The sequence below is a fragment of the Zeus faber genome (assembly GCF_960531495.2).
Source record: "Zeus faber genome assembly, chromosome: 12".
NCBI classification, from domain to species: Eukaryota; Metazoa; Chordata; class Actinopteri; order Zeiformes; family Zeidae; genus Zeus; species Zeus faber.
Window position 1 is genome coordinate 31,313,440 of NC_137196.1, and position 23,916 is coordinate 31,337,355.

The window sequence follows — 23,916 nt, forward strand, 5'->3', positions numbered from 1 at the left end:
ACATCAGCTTTTACACCAGTTGGTAGTTGCTGTGTTGCACCATCTGAGTGATCTCCAACATCAGCGATGCAGTTCATCATATCACTTCTTTTATTCACTGGCTTTACTGGTGAGTTCTGCTTTACAAGCACTGTCCTGTTTAGGACCTTACTCTCAGACAGCTTTAGCAGTTGAAGTAAAGGAAGTCATGTTGGGATTGTCCACTTTGATTGAGCTTCTTTAACACTGTAGAAAGAAGTGATTGTTGAATTCTTGCCATCTGCAGGTGCCAGTTATCAGCAAACCATCCAGTCAATCCAAGACAGCGTACAGGCTCTACAAGGCGACAAAGTCACTCTCTCCTGCAACTACTCCTCAGCAGACTCCTTCTTCTGGTATCTCCAGTACCACAGTTCAGCTCCACAGTTACTTATCAAAGAATACGACGACAAAGTTGGATATTCTCTTAAACGTGACAAAGAAAGACAAGTGTTTGATCTGGAGGTTTCCTCTGCTGCGCTGACAGACTCTGCTCTGTACTACTGTGCTGTGAGGCCCACGGTGACAGGAAACTCACACTGTGTGTACTAAAACCTGAGAAGGAAGAACACAAAGACACATGACAGAAAACACAATAACAATGAGTATTTAGATAATCAGTAGTATTGATGAGGATTGGTGGATATAAAGCAAGTATTAATATTCAATCCTGTCAAACTGTACAATGAGAGAGGAGTCTGGTTTGAGTCCACAGGAGGAGTCAGACTCACACTGAGTGTGAGTCTGACTCCTGACATGAACCAGCGTCACAGTGTGCAGTCCTACTGAGAGCCTCGCTGCACCAACACCATCATGCTCCTGCATCTCATCTGCTTCCTTTGTGCACTAACAGGTGAGTCTGCTGCTGCACAGCAACCCTGAAGGTCCAGGCTGAGGACACCCCACAACACACTGAGCACAGGCTCACACATCCTGAGTCAAATACAGTTTGAATATCAATATTCATGGTCCATATGTACAGTTGAAATGTGCAGGAACCTCCACCCTCTGATCTTCTCGTTGACTGATTTGTTGACGTGCATGTTCTTCTCTTCCCAGAGTGCACAGGAGAGGACAGAGTGATCCAGGCCAGAGGACACGTCACTGCTGCTGCAGGAGACACAGTTACACTTGGATGTAGATTTGAAACCACGGACACAAACTCCTATTTGTTCTGGTACAAACAGGAAATTAGTGACTTCCCCAGGTTCATGCTGAGACGCTACAAGTCAGGAGGAGGAGATAATGCTGCAGAATTCCCCAAAAACAGATTTGATGCCCACGTCCAAAATGCATCAGTTCCTGTGAAGATCCAGAATGTGCAGCTGAGCGACTCTGCTGTGTACTACTGTGTTCTGAGGCCCACAGTGTCAGGAAACCCCCACTCAGTGTACAAAAAGCTGCTGAGTGGAGCAGAGCTCCTCTTCATATGACAGTAGTTCAGTTTCAGTGTTTTTAGATTGCAGGTGCCAATATTCATGAATTCAGGAAATCCTCCCAAACAATTTTCTCCTCTAAACGGGGCGTGAAGGCAGAGCAGCTGGTAAGAGAGAGTTTACTTTGAGCAGCACAGAATGTCTGAGCAGGACAGTTAAGAGGGATAATGCTGATACATCAATAAAGGTGCAAAATCCTTCACAGTTTTCCTTTAAATACGTAAATAGATCCTTCATGACTGAGTCAAGTCAGAATCACAATCAAGGTCACAATTTTTTAAAGGTCACCCATAAATTCAAGGTCAACGGTATACATTCTCTAAATACAGTACATACATACAGTACATATATAAATACATACATAGATACATACATACTAGAGGTGTGTATGTCCACTGGCCTCACGATTCGATTGGATTACGATTAACCTGTCAACGATTCTCGATGCATCTCGATGCATGTATCACATCCCCAATTTTCTACATCGGTGCTGATGACATTTTTTGGTAATGATGTGTCATCACACTCACCCCATTTCCTTTTTTTGTGTTCTGACTGCTCTGTACTTTCCATGTAACCATAACGGTGTCTTGCTATTTTGTCTCATATCCAGTGACTGGGCTTACGTGCGGGTGCACACGATGTTCCCCGGAATTTCCCGAACATAATGATCTTTGTTTGCAATGTCAAAGTTGTGCCACAAAGCAATGTTCAGCTTTTTAACTATCCACAGTAACGGCACCTTTTGTGACATCTGCCAGTGAAGGTCGTCACAGGGACTATATAACCAGCCGGCCCCTGAGATCAGAGCTCTCTTCTAGGACAGCCCCTGGTGCATGATCGGAAAACTTTGTACCAGTACCTAAATAAGATAAATACTCTTGATTAGTGATTAGAAGATAAATACTCATCGTCTAATCACTGTCTTTGTCAGCACTAAGGCCTGCACCAGGGAGAGGTTGAATATGAAGGTGAACACTGGGGAAGCAAGTCGGCAGAGGTCTTCAGAACATGTCCGGGGATGCCGTCCGGATCGGCTGCTTTCATGGTGTTCACCTGTCTCAGAGCCCTTCCTGCATAGTGCTTGGAGATGTTGAGTGTTCGCTCACCTCCGCCGGCGGAATTCTATTCTGTTGTGCTAACCAGGGGGCTCATGGGAAAGTGTCAACATTCACTGGGGTGGTAGTTCTGCCTCTGTTGTTCGAAATAGTCTAATCCCTGCCACATGTGTCCCGAACTGTCTGACACAGTTCCAGCTGTGTCAGACAGCTGGAACTGAGACTGCACTCTTTCCCTGTACCGACACTTTGCTTCTTTCACACTCCCCCTCAGTTGGTAAGACGCTGCTTTGTAATCGTCCATGTTCCCTGTCACAATCCACGATGCGGCGTAAGCACCGCATGTTCAGTGCGTCCTGTATGGATTTGTCAACCCACAGTATCGCACCATAACCATGAGATCCACATCTTCCACTAGCTTAGCAATGAAGTTTGTCACCACTTCCGTAAACTCTCTGACATTCTTCGGTGAAACACGGCCCAGTTGATGTCACTCAGCACGTCCTGCAGTGTGGCTTTTAATTGGCCGGTCCAGCACCTGATCTCCCTTGTCATCAGAACTTCCCAAATACAATTGAGATTATTCAATTTGTGTAGATTGTTATTTTAATTGCAATAAAATCTGTTCATTTGAAATGAATAGCAGGGTCCGGGTATTTCTTTTTATGTAATTTTATTTTCAATCTCCCGATTATGTTGTGTCACTGCATCAATGCAGAATCGTCCATGTCCACATCGTGACACATCTTAAAATCGTGAAATTTCCACACCTCTAATACATACATACACACATACAATGGATGTTAACAATTAATTGGTTATCCTCCTGATCTGGTCAGGAACTGGGTGTACGCAGTTCCTGACCAGACCAGTAGGATAGCATCCCATATTAATCTGGCCACTTAGTAAATTAGTCCATGGCCACAAGGACGTAGCAGTTACCCCGATCAGAGATGGGAAAGGGGCCCAGGATGTCGACACCCCACCCGCTCCATGGGGGACTCTACCTGATACTGCTGCATTGGGGCATGTGAGTGGTGAGTTTGTCCTTTCTTGGCAGTGCAGGAGTCGCATCGGTGAATAAAAAGGTCCATGTCCTGGCGACATCCTGGCCAGTAGAACCGAGACCGGAGTCGGCGGGGGTCTTAGTGACCCCAAAGTGGCCCGTCCCCACCGAGCAGTGGAGAAGCTGGAGGATGCGGTGCCGCAGCTGGTGAGGAACCAAGAGCTGGAGGATCTCACGGTGGCCCCCTGGGGTCTGCCAGCGTCGATGGAGGAGACTGTTTGATGGTGAGACTGGAACTCTGTCCATAGACTCGGGGTCCAGTGCTGACACCACCACCCACGCTGGTCATTGGCCTGCCCCCACCCAGGCCTGGACACGGGAGAGGATGGGGTCCTGGCTCTGGTCCTGGCAGAGCTGCTGGGCATCGAGAGTCTCCAGGCGGTAGCATTTGGGAGCCAAGGTCACTGATGGGTGAGGAAGTGTCATCTCCATCTGCTGAGGTGGTCCGGAGGGCTGCCACCAATGGAGTCGCCTTTATCCGGTCCTCCACACACTGGCAGTATCGGCACACCACTTCCTCGCAGGGGCATCGGGGCAGGGTGTCTACATTGGCATGGAGATGACCAGACCGGTGGCGTATCTTAAAGTAGCCTGGGACTGTGACACTCCACAACACCAGTGAAGTTGGGGCACAACAGGCCCCCACATCACTACCTGCCACCAGGGGGTCCAGCTGGCCCTCCGGCTCCTTAAAGTTGAAGAGCCAGACAGTGTAGGCATGGTCATTGCGCATGAGGAACTTTCTGAAGCACAGTCCTCTCCCCACGGAAACGTCTGGCCTTTCTGGGCAAGCCGGTGCAGTGGGCCGGCAATGGTGGCGAGAACTCTGACGAACCGCCAGTAGTGGGAGTTCAAGCCCAGGAATCTTTTCAGCTCAGCAATGTTCTGTGGAATAGGAAAGTTCCTTCACACAGCTACCTTTGCAGGGTCTGTGGCCACCCCCTCACTACTGACAATGTGGCCCAGGAAAGCCCTCTTTCGCCGGAACAGGTGTGACTTCCTGGGGTAGAGGCGCAGGCCTGCCTGCTGGATATTGCAAAAGATGTCCCTCAGGTTGACTATGGCAGCCTCGAAATCCGCAGCATGGGCCAGGAGGTCGTCATGGTAGACCACACAGTGGCTGCGAGGGGTATCAGCCAAGATTCTCTCCATGAGGCGCTTAGGTGGCACATTGGCGCAGTGCATTGCACTGCTGCCTCACAGCAAGAAGGTCCTGGGTTCGATTCCCGCCTGGGGCGCTGTTGGCACCGTGCTCCGGTGGGTTATCTCCCAAATAGGAGCCTTTCTGTGTGGAGTTTGCATGTTCTCCCCGTGCTCACATGGGGTTTCCTCCACCTCACGTCAGTAAGGACCCCCCTCAAAAACATGCACCCATCATGGTGTGACCAGCAATGGACACTTATCACCTGGTCCCCGGGCGCGTCCACGTACGCTGCCCACTGCTCCTGGCTGTGCCTCCGGAGGAAGGACAAGCCAGGATGGTTAAATGCAGAGGAACCATTTCACCGGCACCATCAAAGCATGTGTGTGTGTGTGTAAGCATGTGTTATAGTGTGGTTTGTTGTGTGATGAATAAAGACTGTTTCGTCTTTCTTCTAAAGGTAGCCGGAGCATTGCACAGGCCAAAATGCATCACTTTGAACTGCCAGCGACCCTGGCCGATGGAGAAGTCAGTCTTGGGACGGGCCTCCGGTGTCAGCTCCACCTGCCAGTTGCCGCTGCGGAGGTCAAGGGAGCTGAACCAGCAGTTTCCTTTGATGTGATCCAGGGCATCAGCAATGCGAGGAAGCGGGTAAGAATCTTTAGGGGTGATATAGTTGAGGCGGTGATAGGCCACATAGAAATGCCAGCTGCCGTCTTTTTCTTGACTAGGATGGCTGGAGCTGCCCAGGGGCTACTGGAAGGGTTGATGATGCCCGCCTCCACCATCTCCTCGATCAACTGCTCTGCTGCCAGCTGCTTGGCTAGGGGCAGACGACGGTGGCGAAGGCAAATAGGACAAGAATCTCCAGTGTGGCCTCCACCGAGACAACCTCTGGGACATCTTAAGAATGTATGGGATCCCACAGCACATAGTGGACCTCATTAAGACCTTCTATGCTAACTTCACTTGTAGAGTGGGAAACGGTAGCCTCGCATTCCTGGTGAAGACAGGAGTAAGACAAGGGTGTGTGATGTCAGCGCTACTCTTCAACATCGCTATCGACTGGGTGATGCGTCAGACAACAGAAGACCAAACAAGAGGCACACGATTAAACCCTCTTCTCAGCATTAGAAGACCTTGATTTTGCTGATGACCTGGCTTTGGTCTCCCACAATCACAAACACATGCAAGAGAAAACATCACGTCAACGTCTCAGTTATTTTGAAAAAATATTGAGAAATTTCGTAGTTCCTACTTCTGACAACAATGTAGCGCGCAGCGAGGGGAGAGGGAGAATGACTTGGACGAATTGTTCCTGTGGTAAAACAAGAACGTATTCTATTATACCAACTCTCAAACAACTCCTGACAAACTCGAGCAGTAAACACATCTTACCCAACAACCCCCGTTCCCCCTGACCCCTACCCTCATTTCCTCCTCCTTCACCCCGGGGCACCAAGGGAAATACAGTCCATAATTACCTCCAGGACGCTACAATATGAAATGAGGAGAAATGCTCCTTGTGGTCCTTGTTGAAGAATTTTCACTGCGTGGTCGGTGAGGTAACCCTGTCTCGCTACAGGAAACAAATTGAGAGTATATTCATTTATTCTGCAGAGGAAAGAGAGATACACAGATCCACTTTAAAAGCAGTGAAGCTGTAAAACTCTGTTGTACATTTGATGAAGGCAGCCTTTATACTGACTCAGGTTGCGTGGCATTGGTTTGATGTCATTCACAAGACTACACCTCCCCAATCACATATCACCTGGTGTTTCCCTCATACAATGATGAACAGTCAAACTTACTGTTACAATCACAGTTACAATCTTACTGTGCTATAAACAAAGCACAATGCTCGTTTAAGCCCCCTGGGGCTACTTCTTATCTCTACACAAGGTTGAGTAGAGAAGGAATGTGATCTGGTCTTTACAGTATGGCATTATCTTAAAGGACAGTGTCTCTTCATGTGAGCCCTGTGTGAGTTCATTTAATACAAGACAATGTGTTTTAAAAGCTGCACAAGTTATAATAAAAAATACCTAATTACCTAACATGTGAAACATCATTCAAAGCATTAATCATCTGCATTTCCTTTCAAAACTTTTCGCCAAGTCATTAAATCTCGGGAGGTGGCGTAGGTCCCCAGGCACCATGGTCCCACCCCTTGGTGACATCATCAGCTTTTATGTTATCAATTCATCGACGATTGTTTGTTAAAATATTGATTAAGGAAATTCCTTTACATTTTCATCCCAAATAATGAATGATTAAAGGAAGGTTCCTTCTGTACTTAGAAGCAGATTGTCCAACATGACCTTGACTCTCCTCCAGGGGTCAGTATTATCAAGGTGCTGTTGCTCTGTTGTTCCAGTGAGTTTGAGCTTTGTGTCGTTAATAACTGGAACCATGAAGAGAACAACTCTCACACTGAATGTTGAACATTAGAGAGTTTCTCCTGTTGCTTTAAAGCTGCTGTAGAGATGGAACATTGGAGCAGCTTTATTCTTACTGCACTTCTCTTTGGTAGGTGAAATGCCTACTGTTTGCAGACGATCTGGTGCTTCTGTCCCCGACCAAAGAAGAGCTACAACAGCAGCTTGATGTTCTGCACCGATTCTCTGAGACACTGTGCCAAGACAGTCAATCTGACCAGAACAAAATCAAAATATTTCAAAAAAGGGCTAGCGTCCAAAAACACTCACTTCAATTATTTTACATACTGTTGCTCTAGAACATACAAATAACTACCTGGGCCTGAACATCAGTACCACAGGTAACATCAACAAAGCATTGAACAACCTGAAAGGCAAGGCAAGAAGGGCTTTCTACGCCATCAAAAGGAACATCAAATAATACATCCCAACTCAAATCTGGCTTAAAATGTTGCACTGGGTAACAGAACCCCTTTCCCTGTATGGTTGCAAGGTCTGCGGTCTACTCGCCAACCAAGACTTAACAAAATGGGACCAACACCAAATTGAGACGCTGCATGCAGAATCCTGCAAATCCAGTCTCAGAGTCCAATGGAAAATCCCCAAATAATGCGTGCAGAGCAGAATTAGACACCCATTAATGATAAAAAAATTTAAATTAGATCATTTAAATATCATTGTAATCTAAAAGAAAGTGACCCTAACACGCTCCATAACAAAGCCCTGACATCCAGAGAGACTGTAGGGAGGTGCCCCCTGAGCCAGCTGGTTCTTGGACTCTGTTCACAAACACAAGCAGAGCCCCCAGACAGAAACTCCATGAGCCTCAACCAAATTATAACAAAACAAAAACAAAACAATTTGACACATTGAAAGAATCAGCTAAAAAAAGCAAACTGGAATGCTATTTAGCCCTAAACCGAGTATACTCTGCAGCAAGTTTCCTGACCACTGTAGCCGACCCAAAACAAAGGAAATCTTTGACGATGTACAGACTCTGTGAACACAGCTTGGCAGTGGAGAGAGGCTGCCACAGGCAGATCTGGCAACCCAGACCTGGCAACCCAAAGAGGAAAGACTGTGCACCCACTGCACACAGCAGGAGGTGGAAACAAAGCTGCACTTTCTCACCTCCTGCCAACTGTACAAAGACATCAGAGACACATACAACCCAGGGATTACAAGCACCCAAAAGGACTTCAAAAACATGCCCAATAACAAAAAACGTCCTTATCCGCTGGGTGAATACAGGACTGTGCAAACACAGCAGCAAGATTTGTGAGCTGCTGTGACCGGAAACGTGCGTCCAACAAAATACAAGCAGCAAAAAGACTGTCCAGCACATGTGACCTCTGTGTGACCTCTGTACAAAGACACACTTACTGTTCATACATACACAGCAAATATTTTTGATAACACAACAATAATTTGCAGTGTTTAATAAATTTAATTATGACACTTGTATTTACTATTTACTTTTTATTTAACTGCATCTGTACATTTTATATTGTACTTTAAGTTATTTCTGACTCACTATTCTTTCATGTTTGCACATTTACATTTGTTTTTCTTGTTTGTTGTTTAATTTGACACTTGCTTTGGCAATGTAAACGACTGTTTCCCATGCCAACAAAGCCCCTTTGAATTGAATTGAATTGAATTGAATTGAATTGAATTGAATTGAATTGAATTGAATTGGAGTCTACATAAAGCTGAAGACGGATCTCTCTGTGTTCTTCAAAGAGGAGGGACGTGGGAGTCAAACCACAAGCTTCCATCAGATGGATGGTGGTCCTTCATGCTTTGACAGACGCTGCGGTTGCACCTTCTAATGGTCCACTGTAGAAAGACCAAATTCAGTCCTTGTGAGTAGTTTAACAGGGGGAGGAGCTTCACAGGAACAACAGGAATGATGTGGAAACATCAGCTTTTACAGCAGTTGGTAGTTGCTGTGTTGCACCATCTGAGTGATCTCCAACATCAGCGATGCAGTTCATCATATCACTTCTTTTATTCACTGGCTTTACTGGTGAGTTCTGCTTTACAAGCACTGTCCTGTTTAGGACCTTACTCTGACACCTTTAGCAGTTGAAATAAATGAAGTCATGTTGGGATTGTCCACTTTGATTCAGCTTCTTTAACACTGTAGAAAGAAGTGATTGTTGAATTCTTGCCGTCTGCAGGTGCCAGTTATCAGCAAACCATCCAGTCAATCCAAGACAGCGTACAGGCTCTACAAGGCGACAAAGTCACTCTCTCCTGCAACTACTCCTCAGCAAACTCCTTCTTCTGGTATCTCCAGTACCACAGTTCAGCTCCACAGTTACTTATCAAAGATTACGACGACAAAGTTGGATATTCTCTTAAACGGGACAAAGAAAGACAAGTGTTTGATCTGGAGGTTTCCTCTGCTGCGCTGACAGACTCTGCTCTGTACTACTGTGCTATGAGGCCCACGGTGACAGGAAACTCACACTGTGTGTACTAAAACCTGAGAAGGAAGAACACAAAGACACAACAGAAAACACATTAATATCACAACGTCCAGTAGATGGAGACAAACACAATCCCATTTGATTTCAAACATGGTTTTGCAGCTGATCTGAAACCAGACTTGCGAGTGAAACCAGGAGAAGTCTGATCCATCCTTCAGCTCCACGATGCTATCATCACATTTTTGCAAGATGTCCTACCACAATGCATGGGTACATCCACACTAGATTTTACTCTCCTCTTCTGGTGAATTTGTCAAAAACAAACACTTGTCTCCATGTGTATCAAGATGAAACATTCAGTGAAATATTCTGTAACAGCAGCCCACTGTAAACAATGAGTGTTTAGATAATCAGGAGTATAGATGAGGATTGGTGGATATAAAGCAAGTATTCATATTCAAACCTGTCAAACTGTACAATGAGAGAGGAGTCTGGTTTGAGCAGAGTCCACAGGAGGAGTCAGACTCACACTGAGTGACAGCGTCTCAACATGAACCAGCGTCACAGTGTGCAGTCCTACTGAGAGCCTCGCTGCACCAACACCATCATGCTCCTGCATCTCATCTGCTTCCTTTGTGCACTAACAGGTGAGTCTGCTGCTGCACAGCGACCCTGAAGGTCCAGGCTGAGGACACCCCACAACACACTGAGCACAGGCTCACACATCCTGAGTCAAATACAGTTTGAATATCAATATTCATGGTCCATATGTACGGTTGAAATGTGCAGGAACCTCCACCCTCCGATCTTCTCATTGACTGATTTGTTGATGTGCATGTTTCTCTCTTCCCAGAGTGCACAGGAGAGGACAGAGTGATCCAGGCCAGAGGACACGTCACTGCTGCTGCAGGAGACACAGTTACACTTGGATGTAGATTTGAAACCATGGACACAAACCCCAATTTGTTCTGGTACAAACAGGAAATTAGTGACTTCCCCAGGTTCATGCTGAGACGCTCCAAGTCAGGAGGAGGAGATAATGCTGCAGAGTTCCCCAAAGACAGATTTGATGCCCAAGTCCAAAATGCATCAGTTCCTGTGAAGATCCAGAATGTGCAGCTGAGCGACTCTGCTGTGTACTACTGTGTTCTGAGGCCCACAGTGTCAGGAAACCCCCACTCAGTGTACAAAAAGCTGCTGAGTAGAGCAGAGCTCCTCTTCATATGACAGTAGTCACATCAGAAAGCTCCTTCTCTACTCTACACACTCTGAGATACGAGCTGCCGACTGCACCAGGGGAGTATGACGTACAGATCTCATGGCTCTAAAACTCGTAGATGAAACATTGAAATTGCTTCATGTGCAGTTTAAGCTTCCATTTACCCAGTTAATGTATACAGAAATGTTATGGTTTGGAAAATATCCCATAGACCTTTACGAATTTGACGTCACTTATTGAGTGGTGTCACTCTGGGGTCAGGGGTCAATTTGCTCACACTTCAGTGTGCTTTTAATTCTCTTTTAATTCAGTTCTCTCTCATCATTCTGGTGTTTCTTTGAGAGTACCATCTCCATGCACACAAATGTTCAACAGGAAATCAAATCATAAAATGCTATATCTCTGACAAAACCAGTGAAATATTTATTCAGGCTTTCTCTTACACACCCGGCCCCTCTTGGGCCTCAGCCAATGAGCTTGTAGATAATCTCAACTCTAAAATTACAAATGTTATTGCACCCAATAAGGTGAACATTTACCAGACGCTTTTATCCAAAGCAACTTACAATTATTCAAACACCGACGGACGCAGCCATCAGGAGCAATTAGGGGTTAAGTGTCTTGCTCAAGGACACTACAGCATGCTAGCAGGAGGAGCCTGGGATCCAACCAGCAACCTTTAGATGACTAGACCACCAGCTCTACCTCCTGAGATACCATCCCCTGAAAGTGAAGGTGGTCTCTAGTAAGAAAAAATCTCCTTGGAGAAATGCCACTCTGAATGAACGTGAACGTGAAAAAGCTGAACTAAGCTGGTGAAAAACAAATCTCTACCTTCATTATGACATCTATAAAGAGAGACTCATAATTTGGAACTGAGAAATGCAAGGCACGCCATCTTCTCTGACATCATCACCAATCACAATAATAATGCACGTTCCCTGTTCGCTACTGTCGACAGGCTTATAAAGCCTCCTGTGTCAGTAGCCTCTGAACTGACATCCACCAGGGCCTGCGATGACTTTGTCTACTTCTTCACCAAAAATATTGAGAAAATTAGACATGCAGTCAGTTCCGCCATATCAGGTACAGGATATGGGCTGTCCCTGTGTCCACTAAAAATTATTTCAAATACCATGACAGAATTGAGTCCGATCAACCACAATAACGTGGAGAACATTATACAACATGTTTAATCCTCCTCCTGCTGCCTCGATATTCTACCAACAGTTTTTCAAAAATGTTTCAAATTGCATGGCCTGAGATCTTCTGCGACTTGTCAACACATCTCTTCTCTCAGGTTTCTTCCCACAGGCTCTGAAAACAGCCGTCATCAAGCCTCTCTTAAAAACTAACAATCTAGACACCCCACTAATGAACAATTATAGGCCCATTTCAAACCTTCCGGTTTTAAGTCAAATAATTGAAAAGCTGTTTCTAAACAGCTGAACAATTTCTTGCCGCTGCACAACTGTTTTGATGTCTTCCGGTCAGAATTTGGACCACAGCGCTGAGACTGCTCTGGTCAGTGGTAGCATTTCAGTCTTAGTATCACGGGATCTCAGTGCTGCATTTGACACGGTTGACCACAATATACAGTATTACCATACTGACTGGAGAACTGGGTGGGATTTTCTGGCACAGAACTAAACTGGTTTGACTCCTACTTAAAGGACAGGGACTACTTAGTGTCTGTAGGTAATAACACATCTGAGCGGACAAAAATGACATGTGGAGTTCCCCAAGGATCCATTCTGGGGCCTCTTCTGTTTATCATCTACATGCTCCCACTGGCTCCCATTATGGAAAAAAAACAACTAAATAAATTTACATAAATACGCATACAATAACACCAGGGAACTCTGGTCCAATACAATCACTGAGCAGGTGCATGGAACAAATCAACAGTTGGTTGTGCCAGAATTTTCTCCAGATCAAACAAAAAACAAAACTGAAGTCATGTTTTTGGAACCAAGGAAGAACGACTAAAAGTCAGCGCTCAGCTTCAATCAATTGTTAAAAATTGTTATCGTTAACAATCAATTGTCACATTTCAACAGCCACATTACAACAATTATAAAGTCAGCCAACTATCACCTGAAGAACATATCAAGGATTGAAGAACTTATGTCTCAGCAGAATTTGGAAAATCTTGTCCTTGCATTTCTCTTTCGTAGACTAGACTATGGTCACAGTGTCTTTACAAGCCTCCCTAAAAGATGGATCACACAGCTGCAGCTGATTCCGGACACTGCTGCTCCAGTCCTCACTAAGACCAAGACAGTGGATCATATCACTCCAGTTCCCACATCTTTACACTGGCTTCCTGTCCGTCAAAGAATTGATTTCAAAATACTACAAATACCACTGCGTTATGAAGCATCCAGAGCTCTCAGGTCGTCTGGGATAGATCTGCTTTCTGCCCACAGAGTCAAAACTAAACATGGAGAAGCAGTGTTGACTTTATATGCACAACATAACTGGAACAAAGTCCCAGAAAACTGCAGCTCTGCTGCAACTCACACCTCTTAAATTCAAGACTGAAGACTTTCCTGTTTGCAGCCTTTACTAAACTTAATATTCATTTCTTGCACTGCAACTTTTATGACTTGATTTAATGCCTTCTATGTATTCTAGTTCTTAACCTTATGATGTGTTCTTTCCTTTATCAACGTATTTCTTTTGCACTTTGTCTTGATGCTTCTGATGTTTTATGTCAAGCACTTTAATTGCCTTGTTGTTGAAATGTGAATACTAGTGGCTTCATGTGCACTGTATTATAACAGCTTTTCAGATGATTTTCTGATTTCAGATGCATTTTAAGTATTCTATTTTTAACTTAATGCATTCTATGTGTTCTGTATTTTTACTTCATAGATTCTATGTATTCAATTGTTTTACTTCATAGATTCTATGTATTCTATTTTTTTACTTCATGTATTCTATGTCCTTTTATAATGTTTTGTTTGCACTTTGTCTTAATGCTTCTGATGTTTTATGTAAAGCACATTGATAGGCTTGTTGTTGAAATGTGCAGGTTCCAGGCGATATTAAAATGAGATAACAAAATACCAGGGTGTTTGGCTGTAAATTGTGGCAAATATTTAATGAGGGATTCTTTCTAGCAGTTTTTTAAATGAATCTGTCTTGTTGTCATTTACCTGTGCTAAAACTAGACATGGAGGCATTTAGGATTACAAGTTACTATTAGTACATTTCACTGCATATATGTATGAAAATATGTATATGTATGTGACGAATAAACCTCTTGAATCTTGAATCTTGAATCTTGAATCTTACTACATAGCAATACACAAACACTTCTTCACCGTATAAAGTCAATTTCCAACACTGCATACACAAGACCATAGATGTAAATTACAAATGTAAACGTTGAAACATAGATGTACTTAATTCAAATTTAGTCCTTGTGAGTAGTTTAAGAGGGGGAGGAGCTTCACACGAACAACAGGAATGATGTGGAAACATCAGCTTTTACAGCAGTTGGTAGTTGCTGTGTCGCACCATCTGAGTGATCTCCAACTTCAGCGATGCAGTTCATCATATCACTTCTTTTATTCACTGGCTTTACTGGTGAGTTCTGCTTTACAAGCACTGTCCTGTTTAGGACCTTACTCTCAGACACCTTTAGCAGTTGAAGTAAAGGAAGTCATGTTGGGATTGTCCACTTTGATTCAGCTTCTTTAACACTGTAGAAAGAAGTGATTGTTGAATTCTTGCCGTCTGCAGGTGCCAGTTATCAGCAAACCATCCAGTCAATCCAAGACAGCGTACAGGCTCTACAAGGCGACAAAGTCACTCTGTCCTGCAACTACTCCTCAGCAAACTCCTTCTTCTGGTATCTCCAGTACCACAGTTCAGCTCCACAGTTACTTATCAAAGAATACGACGACAAAGTTGGATATTCTCTTAAACGTGACAAAGAAAGACAAGTGTTTGATCTGGAGGTTTCCTCTGCTGCGCTGACAGACTCTGCTCTGTACTACTGTGCTGTGAGGCCCACGGTGACAGGAAACTCACACTGTGTGTACTAAAACCTGAGAAGGAAGAACACAAAGACACGACAGAAAACACATTGATATCACAGCGTCCAGTAGATGGAGACAAACACATTCCCATTTGATTTCAAACATGGTTTTGCAGCTGATCTGAAACCAGACTGGTGAGTGAAACCAGGAGAAGTCTGATCCATCCTTCAGCTCCACGATGCTACCATCACATTTTTGCAAGATGTCCTACCACAATGCATGGGTACAGCCACACTAGATTTTACTCTGCTCTTCTGGTGAATTTGTTAAAAACAAACACTTGTCTCCATGTGTATCAAGATGAAACATTCAGTGAAATATCTTCTGTAACAGCAGCCCACTGTAAACAATGAATGTTTAGATAATCAGTAGTATTGATGAGGATTGGTGGATATAAAGCAAGTATTCATATTCAAACCTGTCAAACTGTACAATGAGAGAGGAGTCTGGTTTGAGCAGAGTCCACAGGAGGAGTCAGACTCACACTGAGTGACAGCGTCTCAACATGAACCAGCGTCACAGTGTGCAGTCCTACTGAGAGCCTCGCTGCATCAACACCATCATGCTCCTGCATCTCATCTGCTTCCTTTGTGCACTAACAGGTGAGTCTGCTGCTGCACTGCGACCCTGAAGGTCCAGGCTGAGGACACCCCACAACACACTGAGCACAGGCTCACACATCCTGAGTCAAATACAGTTTGAATATCAATATTCATGGTTCATATGTACGGTTGAAATGTGCAGGAACCTCCACCCTCCGATCTTCTCGTTGACTGATTTGTTGACGTGCATGTTCTTCTCTTCCCAGAGTGCACAGGAGAGGACAGAGTGATCCAGGCCAGAGGACACGTCACTGCTGCTGCAGGAGACACAGTTACACTTGGATGTAGATTTGAAACCACGGACACAAACCCCTATTTGTTCTGGTACAAACAGGAAATAAGTGACTTCCCCAGGTTCATGCTGAGACGCTACAAGTCAGGAGGAGGAGATAATGCTGCAGAATTCCCCAAAGACAGATTTGATGCCCACGTCCAAAATTTATCAGTTCCTGTGAAGATCCAGAATGTGCAGCTGAGCGACTCTGCTGTGTACTACTGTGTTCTGAGGCCCACAGTGTCAGGAAACCCCCACTCAGTGTACAAAAAGCTGCTGAGTAGAGCAGAGCTCCTCTTCATATGACAGTAGTTCAGTTTCAGTGTTTTTAGATTGCAGGTGCCAATATTCATGGATTCAGGAAATCCTCCCAAACAGTTTTCTTCTCTAAATGGGGCGTGAAGGCAGAGCAGCTGGTAAGAGAGAGTTTACTTTGAGCAGCACAGAATGTCTGAGCAGGACAGTAAAGAGGGATAATGCTGATACGTCAATAAAGGTGCAAAATCCTTCACAGTTTTCCTTAAAATAAATAGATCCTACATTACTGAGTCAAGTCAGAATTACAATCAAGGTCACATTTTTTTCAAGGTCACTCATATATTCAATGTCACAATGGAATCCATACATATATACATACATACATCCATACATATATACATACATAAATATATCCGTACATATATACATATATACATACATATGTAAAATAGTGGAAAGGTTCTGGTTAAATCCCCCTAAATAAGACAACTATGCCATCTGCTGTTGTAAATTGCACCTGCATTGCGTTGTGATTGCAAAGCATTATGGGTAACCCTTCAGGTTTGCGAAAGATTTTCCTCAAGGTAATGTGTCTGTGAATGTTTGTGGACAAAACAATGATAACTAACTTGAAAAGCACATCAAGTTTTATCTGTTTAAATCGTTTGGATATTTTTTGTCTTAGATATTATTCGCTATGTTTTTATTTAGTAAACTGTTTGTTTTAATGTGTTTTATGGTTAGTAAAAACCTCTCCGGTACAGGTAGTTAACATTAATGTGATGCCGTCTTTCCAGAAAAAGCATGTGCTGTTTGTCCACAAGAGATGACCATTCTACTTTGTGCTTTGTCAAAAAATGCAGATATGGAATAAACCTGCTGTTACCACAAACGTGACCAGCTCCAGGAGATTCATTTAGACAGAAGACATATCACAGAGGTCACATTGGTGACGTGGCTCATACATGACTACGCCAAACCGGGCAGATGTCTTCTCGCCACTGCATCGTTTTGGAGCCACAATCCTTTCTTCAGTGTGTCAAACTGTCCGGTTTATCTTGTTATTAACAGCCATATTCCCTTGAGACTGTCATTTTATCTGTTTGACTATCGAGAATGGATCTCAGCAAATTTGATAACTCTGATATGACTATCGGTTTTGGTAGGGGTAGAGTATTTAGAAGCACACCTGTTTCATTTTCACATGGTAACCATCAGGTGAAGGATAAAACTGCTTTTGGTGGGGATTATGTACATAGTCCTGCCGAATGTAGGGATGCAGCGACACCTCACCGTCAGCCTATGGTCAAGATACATCCACCACAGCCCACTGTTCCAAATGCTCCTCTTAATGATGTGAGACTGGTTGACCAAATGAGCACTATTGTGCAGCAGATAGGGCAGCAGCTAGCTGATAGCATTATGTCACACCTCAACCCATATAGCTCTACAGCTGCTGTTCAACCAAGTCATAAAGAAACATGAAATAAAAAGTGACTCCACCAGTCACATGCTGGATCTCTCCCAAGTCCGGCTAATCTCTCACATGGGAGTCAAAGAGCCACCTGTATTCCGAGGGGAGAGTTCTGATATACTGGCTGTTGATGAATGGAAGGAATCAATGAGGACTTACATCAGAAAAAGTGGTGTTCAGCTGGAAAACCAAGCTGAGGAAATTCTCATCCACCTGAGAGGCAGAGCGAAGGATGTGGTGAGATTTGGAATATGGAACAGTGGAACTGATGTCCAACATATCCCAAAGGCCGTCTATGGACTCCTGCGCAAACATTTCTGCTCTAGCCATTGTTCCTCTGTGCCTCTAGCTGACTTTTATTCCACCCTGTCAAAAGAACAAAAGGATCCTTATGAGTATTGGCTTCGTCTGAACAGGGCTGCTGATTTTGCCGCGAGTTGTCTAAAAGAGTAGGATAAAATGTTTGACAACCCCAGTGTTGACGCCACGCGTATGTTCATCAGACACTGACCCAGTCGAGATTTAGCTCTCACCTTTAGGTCCAAGACAATTGATAAATGGTCAGCTTGTGAGGTTCAGGAAGTGTAAAATGAATTCCATGGAGAGAAGTGGCTCAGGTCTTCTAATGAGAGGAGTAGCAGAATCAACATGAATAAAGTTGAGGTTAGCCCAAATGCCGCTTTGGTTTCAGACATCCCCGAACAGAAAAAATCTGTGAGTCATGACAATTCTACTTTAGAAAGGTTGCTTGGCATGCTGGAGAAAGTGTTGTTTCAGGGCCCGGGTTATACTCAAGCAAATAGAAAGCCACATACCAAAAACAGGCTCACAAAAATTGAAGGCTTGAATGACACACTGGAGCACTGCCCAGGTCAAATGAGTGAGCCTCCCACCTTGGATTTCACATTAATGTTTATGAAACTTTGAATCACACTTACAGCAGCATAGTGCCGACCCAAAAAACACTGATTGTGCAATTGAAGCCTGCAGAAAGACTGACAGCTGACTGATAGCCTACACAGATGTGACAACTGAAAGTGGTCTTGTTCTCAAAGCATTAGTGCACAGTGGATCTATGGCATGCACTTTTTGTGAGACGGCTGATGCAAAGCTTTTACAGTCCATCCCTAATATTGAAAAGACATCAGCAGATGACTTTGTCAGTGTTGGTTGCGAGGGACACATAGTTACACCTTCTGCCATGTATGACTTCACTGCATCCGTTTTTGGCCACAAAGTGATTATTCTTGTTCTCGTTGTGCCGGACTAAACTGATGAAATGGTTCTCGGTAGCAATGCCATCAAGTGGCTCATTTCACAGCTGAAAGAGACTATTTGTGGCCAAGACATTGCATCTCCAGTTAATAGAACTTGAGGAGGAACTAGCCTATTTAGTATCCCTGCTGTCCCACCCAGATGATCGGGTAGGCGGGGTTATGCGAAACAGAATCGGCACAGCCAAACTGAAAAGACGTGTCACTCTACAGCCAATGTCTGAATATTTGGTGTGGGCTAAATTGCCAGCATCTGACGTCTCTGCAGTGCGGAGTACAGTCCTTGTTGAACCCACCCAGTCCAGGACCAGCCTGCACAAATTCTGGTGGGGAGAGCTGTTACTCCATTATGGGGCGATGCCTGGGTTCCGGTCAAAATAGTAAATCCCACTAAAAAGCCACTCATTCTTAAAAAAAATGCAAAGATTGCAGATGTGTCCCCCTGTCCTTCTGTGCAGACTTGATGAACCGGATCGCATCCAATCCAGTAGCAGTACACACAGAGCTCACTACCTACACAATGTCGGAAATGGAGATATAGCATGTTTTGAGTGAGATAAACTGCTGCAGCAGCAGTACGAGCAGTATGAGTAGTACGAGCAGCAGCAGTATGAGTGTATCTTTTCGAAAAAGAACTCCGAAAATGGACTCTGGTGATGCGACAGAATTTGTTCACAGAATCCGCCTAGTGGATGACAAGCCCTACAGACTTCCATACAAACGGGTCCCATCGTACCATTATGACATGTTTCAGACTGCTCTTACCGAGGTCGAGGAATTGGGGATAATTCGGAAATCTCAAAGTGAGTATTTGTCTCCCCTCATCCTGGTTGTTAAGCCAAATGGTAATCTTCGCATCTGCAATGATTTCAGGTGGTTGAACACAAGAACAGAACACAAAGACACACATCCACTGCCTCATCAGACAGACTCCCTCGCTGCACTTGGCAGCAATGTGTTGTTCTCCACAATGGACCTCACATCAGGCTTCTACAATGTCAGACCGCATAAGAACAACAAAAAATACATAGTGTTCTCATCCCCATTGGTCTCCACGAATATAACAGGATGCCCCAAGGCCTGACAAACAGTCCTGCAACTTTTATGCGAATGATGATGCTCATCTTTGGCAATGAGAACTTCACAAGCCTGTTATGTTACCTGGATGACCTTATGGTCTATGCTCCATCTGAACAGGTTGCACTTGAGCGGTTGCAGATGGTTTTCTCGTGCCTTAGTGCCAACAATTTGAAACTCTCATCTAAGAAGTGTCACAATCTTCGGCGGTCTGTCAAGTCTGTCAAGTTTTATCATATGTGGTGATGGCGTTAGGACAGATCCGAGTAAAGTGCAGGCTACAAATGATGAGCAGGAAGCTGACCTGAAAAAACATTGTTTGCTAAGTAAATATGATCTTTCTTAGGAATGGTTCTCTACTACCATAATTTGTGACCCATCGCCGCAAAAACCCCTATCTCAAGCATTTCTAAAATGGCCAGGAGCATCCAAATGAGTTGAAAATACCTTTCTAGAAGGAAAATTCGATTTTTCCAGATTCGTGTTCCTTTGCGGGGATTTTTAAATCTCTCTACGTATTTTCAACCGTGGGTTGATTTATAAATAGTAGATAAATGTTAATCCTTGGAGTCAAATATTCCCGTTAGATGAACCCTTTTGATAGAGTTCAACCTTTAAATAGTACTACTTTTACACACACACACAGAGACGTTATTTTGTAGGGGGCGTACACCAACGTATACCACCGAAGAAGTCAAGCTGACGTCACTTCCGTAAGCAAGACGAGGATCTGGTTTCCCTTGTCTGTGAAAACTTTTATCTGCGTGTTCTTACGGATTAGGAGAAGCGGGTGGAGGAAGATCTAAATCATATCGCGGAGCTCAATCTCACCAGTGCGAGAGATCCAAGTCAGTGTAAGCAGCTCCTACTGGACTCCCTAACCCTAACCTTAACCCATTTTCCGTGATGATCAGTTTTCCGACAGCGATGCCGAATCTGATAGCGGCGTTATTACGGACTTGGAGAACATTTGAAACAATGGATTTCAACCTGAATCTGACGATGAAACGGAATATTTTCAAGAACCACCGGAAGGGAACGACTAAACACCCGTTGTTGTTACAAAAGAAGAAGTTGATGACGTGATGAAGTCCGTTAAGGTTGGTGATGCAGATTATGAACAAGTAGCAATGAGCAACATTCTCAAGTTTACCTGCAAATGCAGCCAGGGGCCAAAAGAAAATGAAAAGAGGCCCCAAACAGGCTCGCAGGGTGTAGCTGGGGTACAGTTGGGGTTAGCCCACATAATAACTCCAACAACTTTGAAGATATTTGGCATACGCACATTTATATATTAAATGACACACCGAGGCTGATATACAGAGATTCCTATTATTGATAGACTCTTCATTTTGTTGTGTCGTCCGCACTTTTAAACTCCTAAATAATTCCAATTTTATAAAACATGTATATTCTTACTGTTAAATAAAAGCTTATTTTTAAACAAAGATGTTGTGTGTCGATGACGCTGTTCAACATTCCCAATATCAGTGAACGACCTCCACCACCTCCACAAAATGTGTTCAACAGCGCCACCTAGTATTCATGTGTTTATATGAGTACTTTTAAAATCTTTTGAAAACATTCACTATAAATTGGGTTTGGGTGAGGGTGTTTCTAATCATCTGTATCATTATCATAGTTTTAACACAAACATCATTTAAACATGTGTCTGTGGTGGTTTTCATCTTATTATTCCTCCTGCAGGCTTAACGATGATACTGTTTGAATCATTTCAAATGGTTCACACACCCGCTGGTGTGTGCACAAAGTGGCCACCAGGGGCCAGTGCTTCACCCTGAAATACAACCATCTGTATTTGTGTACTCATCTGCAGAAATGAGAGGAAAAACATTCATTTCAGATGTTAGGTATAGTGATGAAAATCATAATTATTATGAAAGTTAAAGTTAGTAATTATTATGTTGATTGTGATGAAAAAAATGATCTTTTTCATATAATTGTTATTTTAGTTGTTAATTAACTCTTGGGCTTCAAAAGGAAACAACGGACAACTCACAAAGTAAAAACATATTAAAGCTTAATTGTTTTACTATTTTGTCTGCTTTGCTAATTACTAATATCACGACGTTAACGACCAAGATGAAACGAAAAAATCATGGTAGTAGAGTCACTACGTCCCTCACTATGAAAAATAAGTGACTGGAAATAAACTTCTGAACCAAACATTAAAGACAAATTTACATTAAAAACATTAGAAGCAGGAAATGGACGCCCAACGCTCATTAATGCACGTGGGGAGTAAAGTCTAGTCCGTCTGGTTCGATCCCGCAGGAGAGCTACTGTAGCCCAAAAAAGTGAAAAAGTGACTGACCCCTGTCCACCCCTGAAAGCACCTACAATTGACATGTGAGCGTCACAACTGGACCATGGAGCAGTGGAAGAAGGTGGAGGTCTGATGAATCACCTTTTCTTCTACATCATGTGGATGACCTGGTGCGTGTGCGTGGTTTACCTGGGGAAGAGCTGGCACCAGGATGCACGACGGGAAGAAGACAAGCCGGTGGGGGCAGTGAGATGCCCCGGACAATGTTTTGCTGGGAAAGCTTGTGTCCTGGCGTTCACGTGGATGTTACTTTGACACGTAGCACCTACCTACACATTGTTGCAAACCAACTACACCCAATCATGGACACAGTGTTCCCTGATGGCAGTGGCCTCTTCCTGCAGGATCAAGCGTCCTGACACACTGAAAACATGGAAAACCCCATGTTTTGGGTGGGGGTCCTTACTGACAATACAGGGAGGAAACCCCATGTTTTGGGTGGGGGTCCTTACTGACGTTACATGGAGGAAACACCATGTTTTGGGTGGGGGTCCTTACTGACGTTATATGGAGGAAACCCCATGTTTTGGGTGGGGGTCCTTACTGATGTTACATGGAGGAAACCCCATGTTTTGGGTGGGGGTCCTTACTGATGTTACATGGAGGAAACCCCATATTTTGGGTGGGGGTCCTTACTGACGTTACATGGAGGAAACCCTGTGTTTTGGGTGGGGGTCCTTACTGACGTTACATGGAGGAAACCCCGTGTTTTGGGTGGGGGTCCTTACTGACATTACATGGAGGAAACCCCGTGTTTTGGGTGGGGGTCCTTACTGACGTTACATGGAGGAAACCCCATGTGAGCAGGAGGAGAACATGCAAACTCCACACAGAAAGGCTTCTCCTTGGGAGCCACCAGAGCACGGTGCCAACAGCGCCCCAGGCGGGAATCGAACCCAGGAGCTTCTTGCTGTGAGGCAGCAGTGTGATGCAATATGCAATATGCAATATGCAATATGCAATATGGTGCATAATCAATGTTTTATTAAAACATAATAAACATCAAGAGCCATGAAATAAAGAAATGCCTTCCTTTTAAAACAACTTGAAGAGACCCCATCCTGCAACGTTTGCTTGAGCTTTTTGAAGACGGGAAGAAAAAACAAGAAATGAGAGAAGACGACAGAGTCTGGGAGATATGTTATATATTTATATATATATATGTATATATAATATTATATATACATATATATGTATATACACTACTCACAAAAAGTTTGGGATATTTGGCTTTTGGGTGAAATTTAAAATGTAACAAGTTGACGCTCCAGTGATATGATATGATGAAAGTAGAGCATTTAAGTAGAAGATACAATGGTGATTTCTTCATCTCAAACTATGTATTGAAACAAAAGCCAACAACAGTGGTGGGTTTACCACAACAACAAATGTCAACGTCTCAATAACTTGTCATGTGACCTTGAGCATCAGTTACAGCTTGACAAGTACGTCTCATGCTGTTCACAAGTCGACTTCTTGTCTGCTGAGGCCTGGCCCCCCACTCTTCTTGAAGGGGGCCCTCAGGTCATTGAGGTTCTGGGGTACAGAGTTAGGAGCCTCTACACGGCCACTCAGCTGATCCCAGAGGTTTTCTATGGGATTCAGGTCTGGAGAAAGTGCAGGCCACTCCATTTGAGGTGCCCCAGTCTCCAGCAGCCGTTCCCTAATGATGCCACCTCCATGAGCTGGAGCGTTGTCGTCCGTGAAGATGAAATGAGGCCTGTGTTGTTCATGCAGGGGCACAATGACT

The 23,916-nt window shown here is 44.1% G+C and overlaps 1 protein-coding gene across 1 annotated transcript; it reads left to right on the forward strand.

Moving 5' to 3' along the window:
* Positions 1-831: 831 nt before the first annotated feature.
* On the forward strand, positions 832-1,451 carry LOC307237768 (T cell receptor alpha variable 38-1; the record flags this gene model as incomplete). The annotated part of the gene is made up of 2 exons (XM_080010532.1): positions 832-871; positions 1,078-1,451. 2 exons carry the CDS (start codon positions 832-834, stop codon positions 1,449-1,451), a joined length of 414 nt encoding a protein of 137 aa, XP_079866658.1.
* Positions 1,452-23,916: the final 22,465 nt, after the last annotated feature.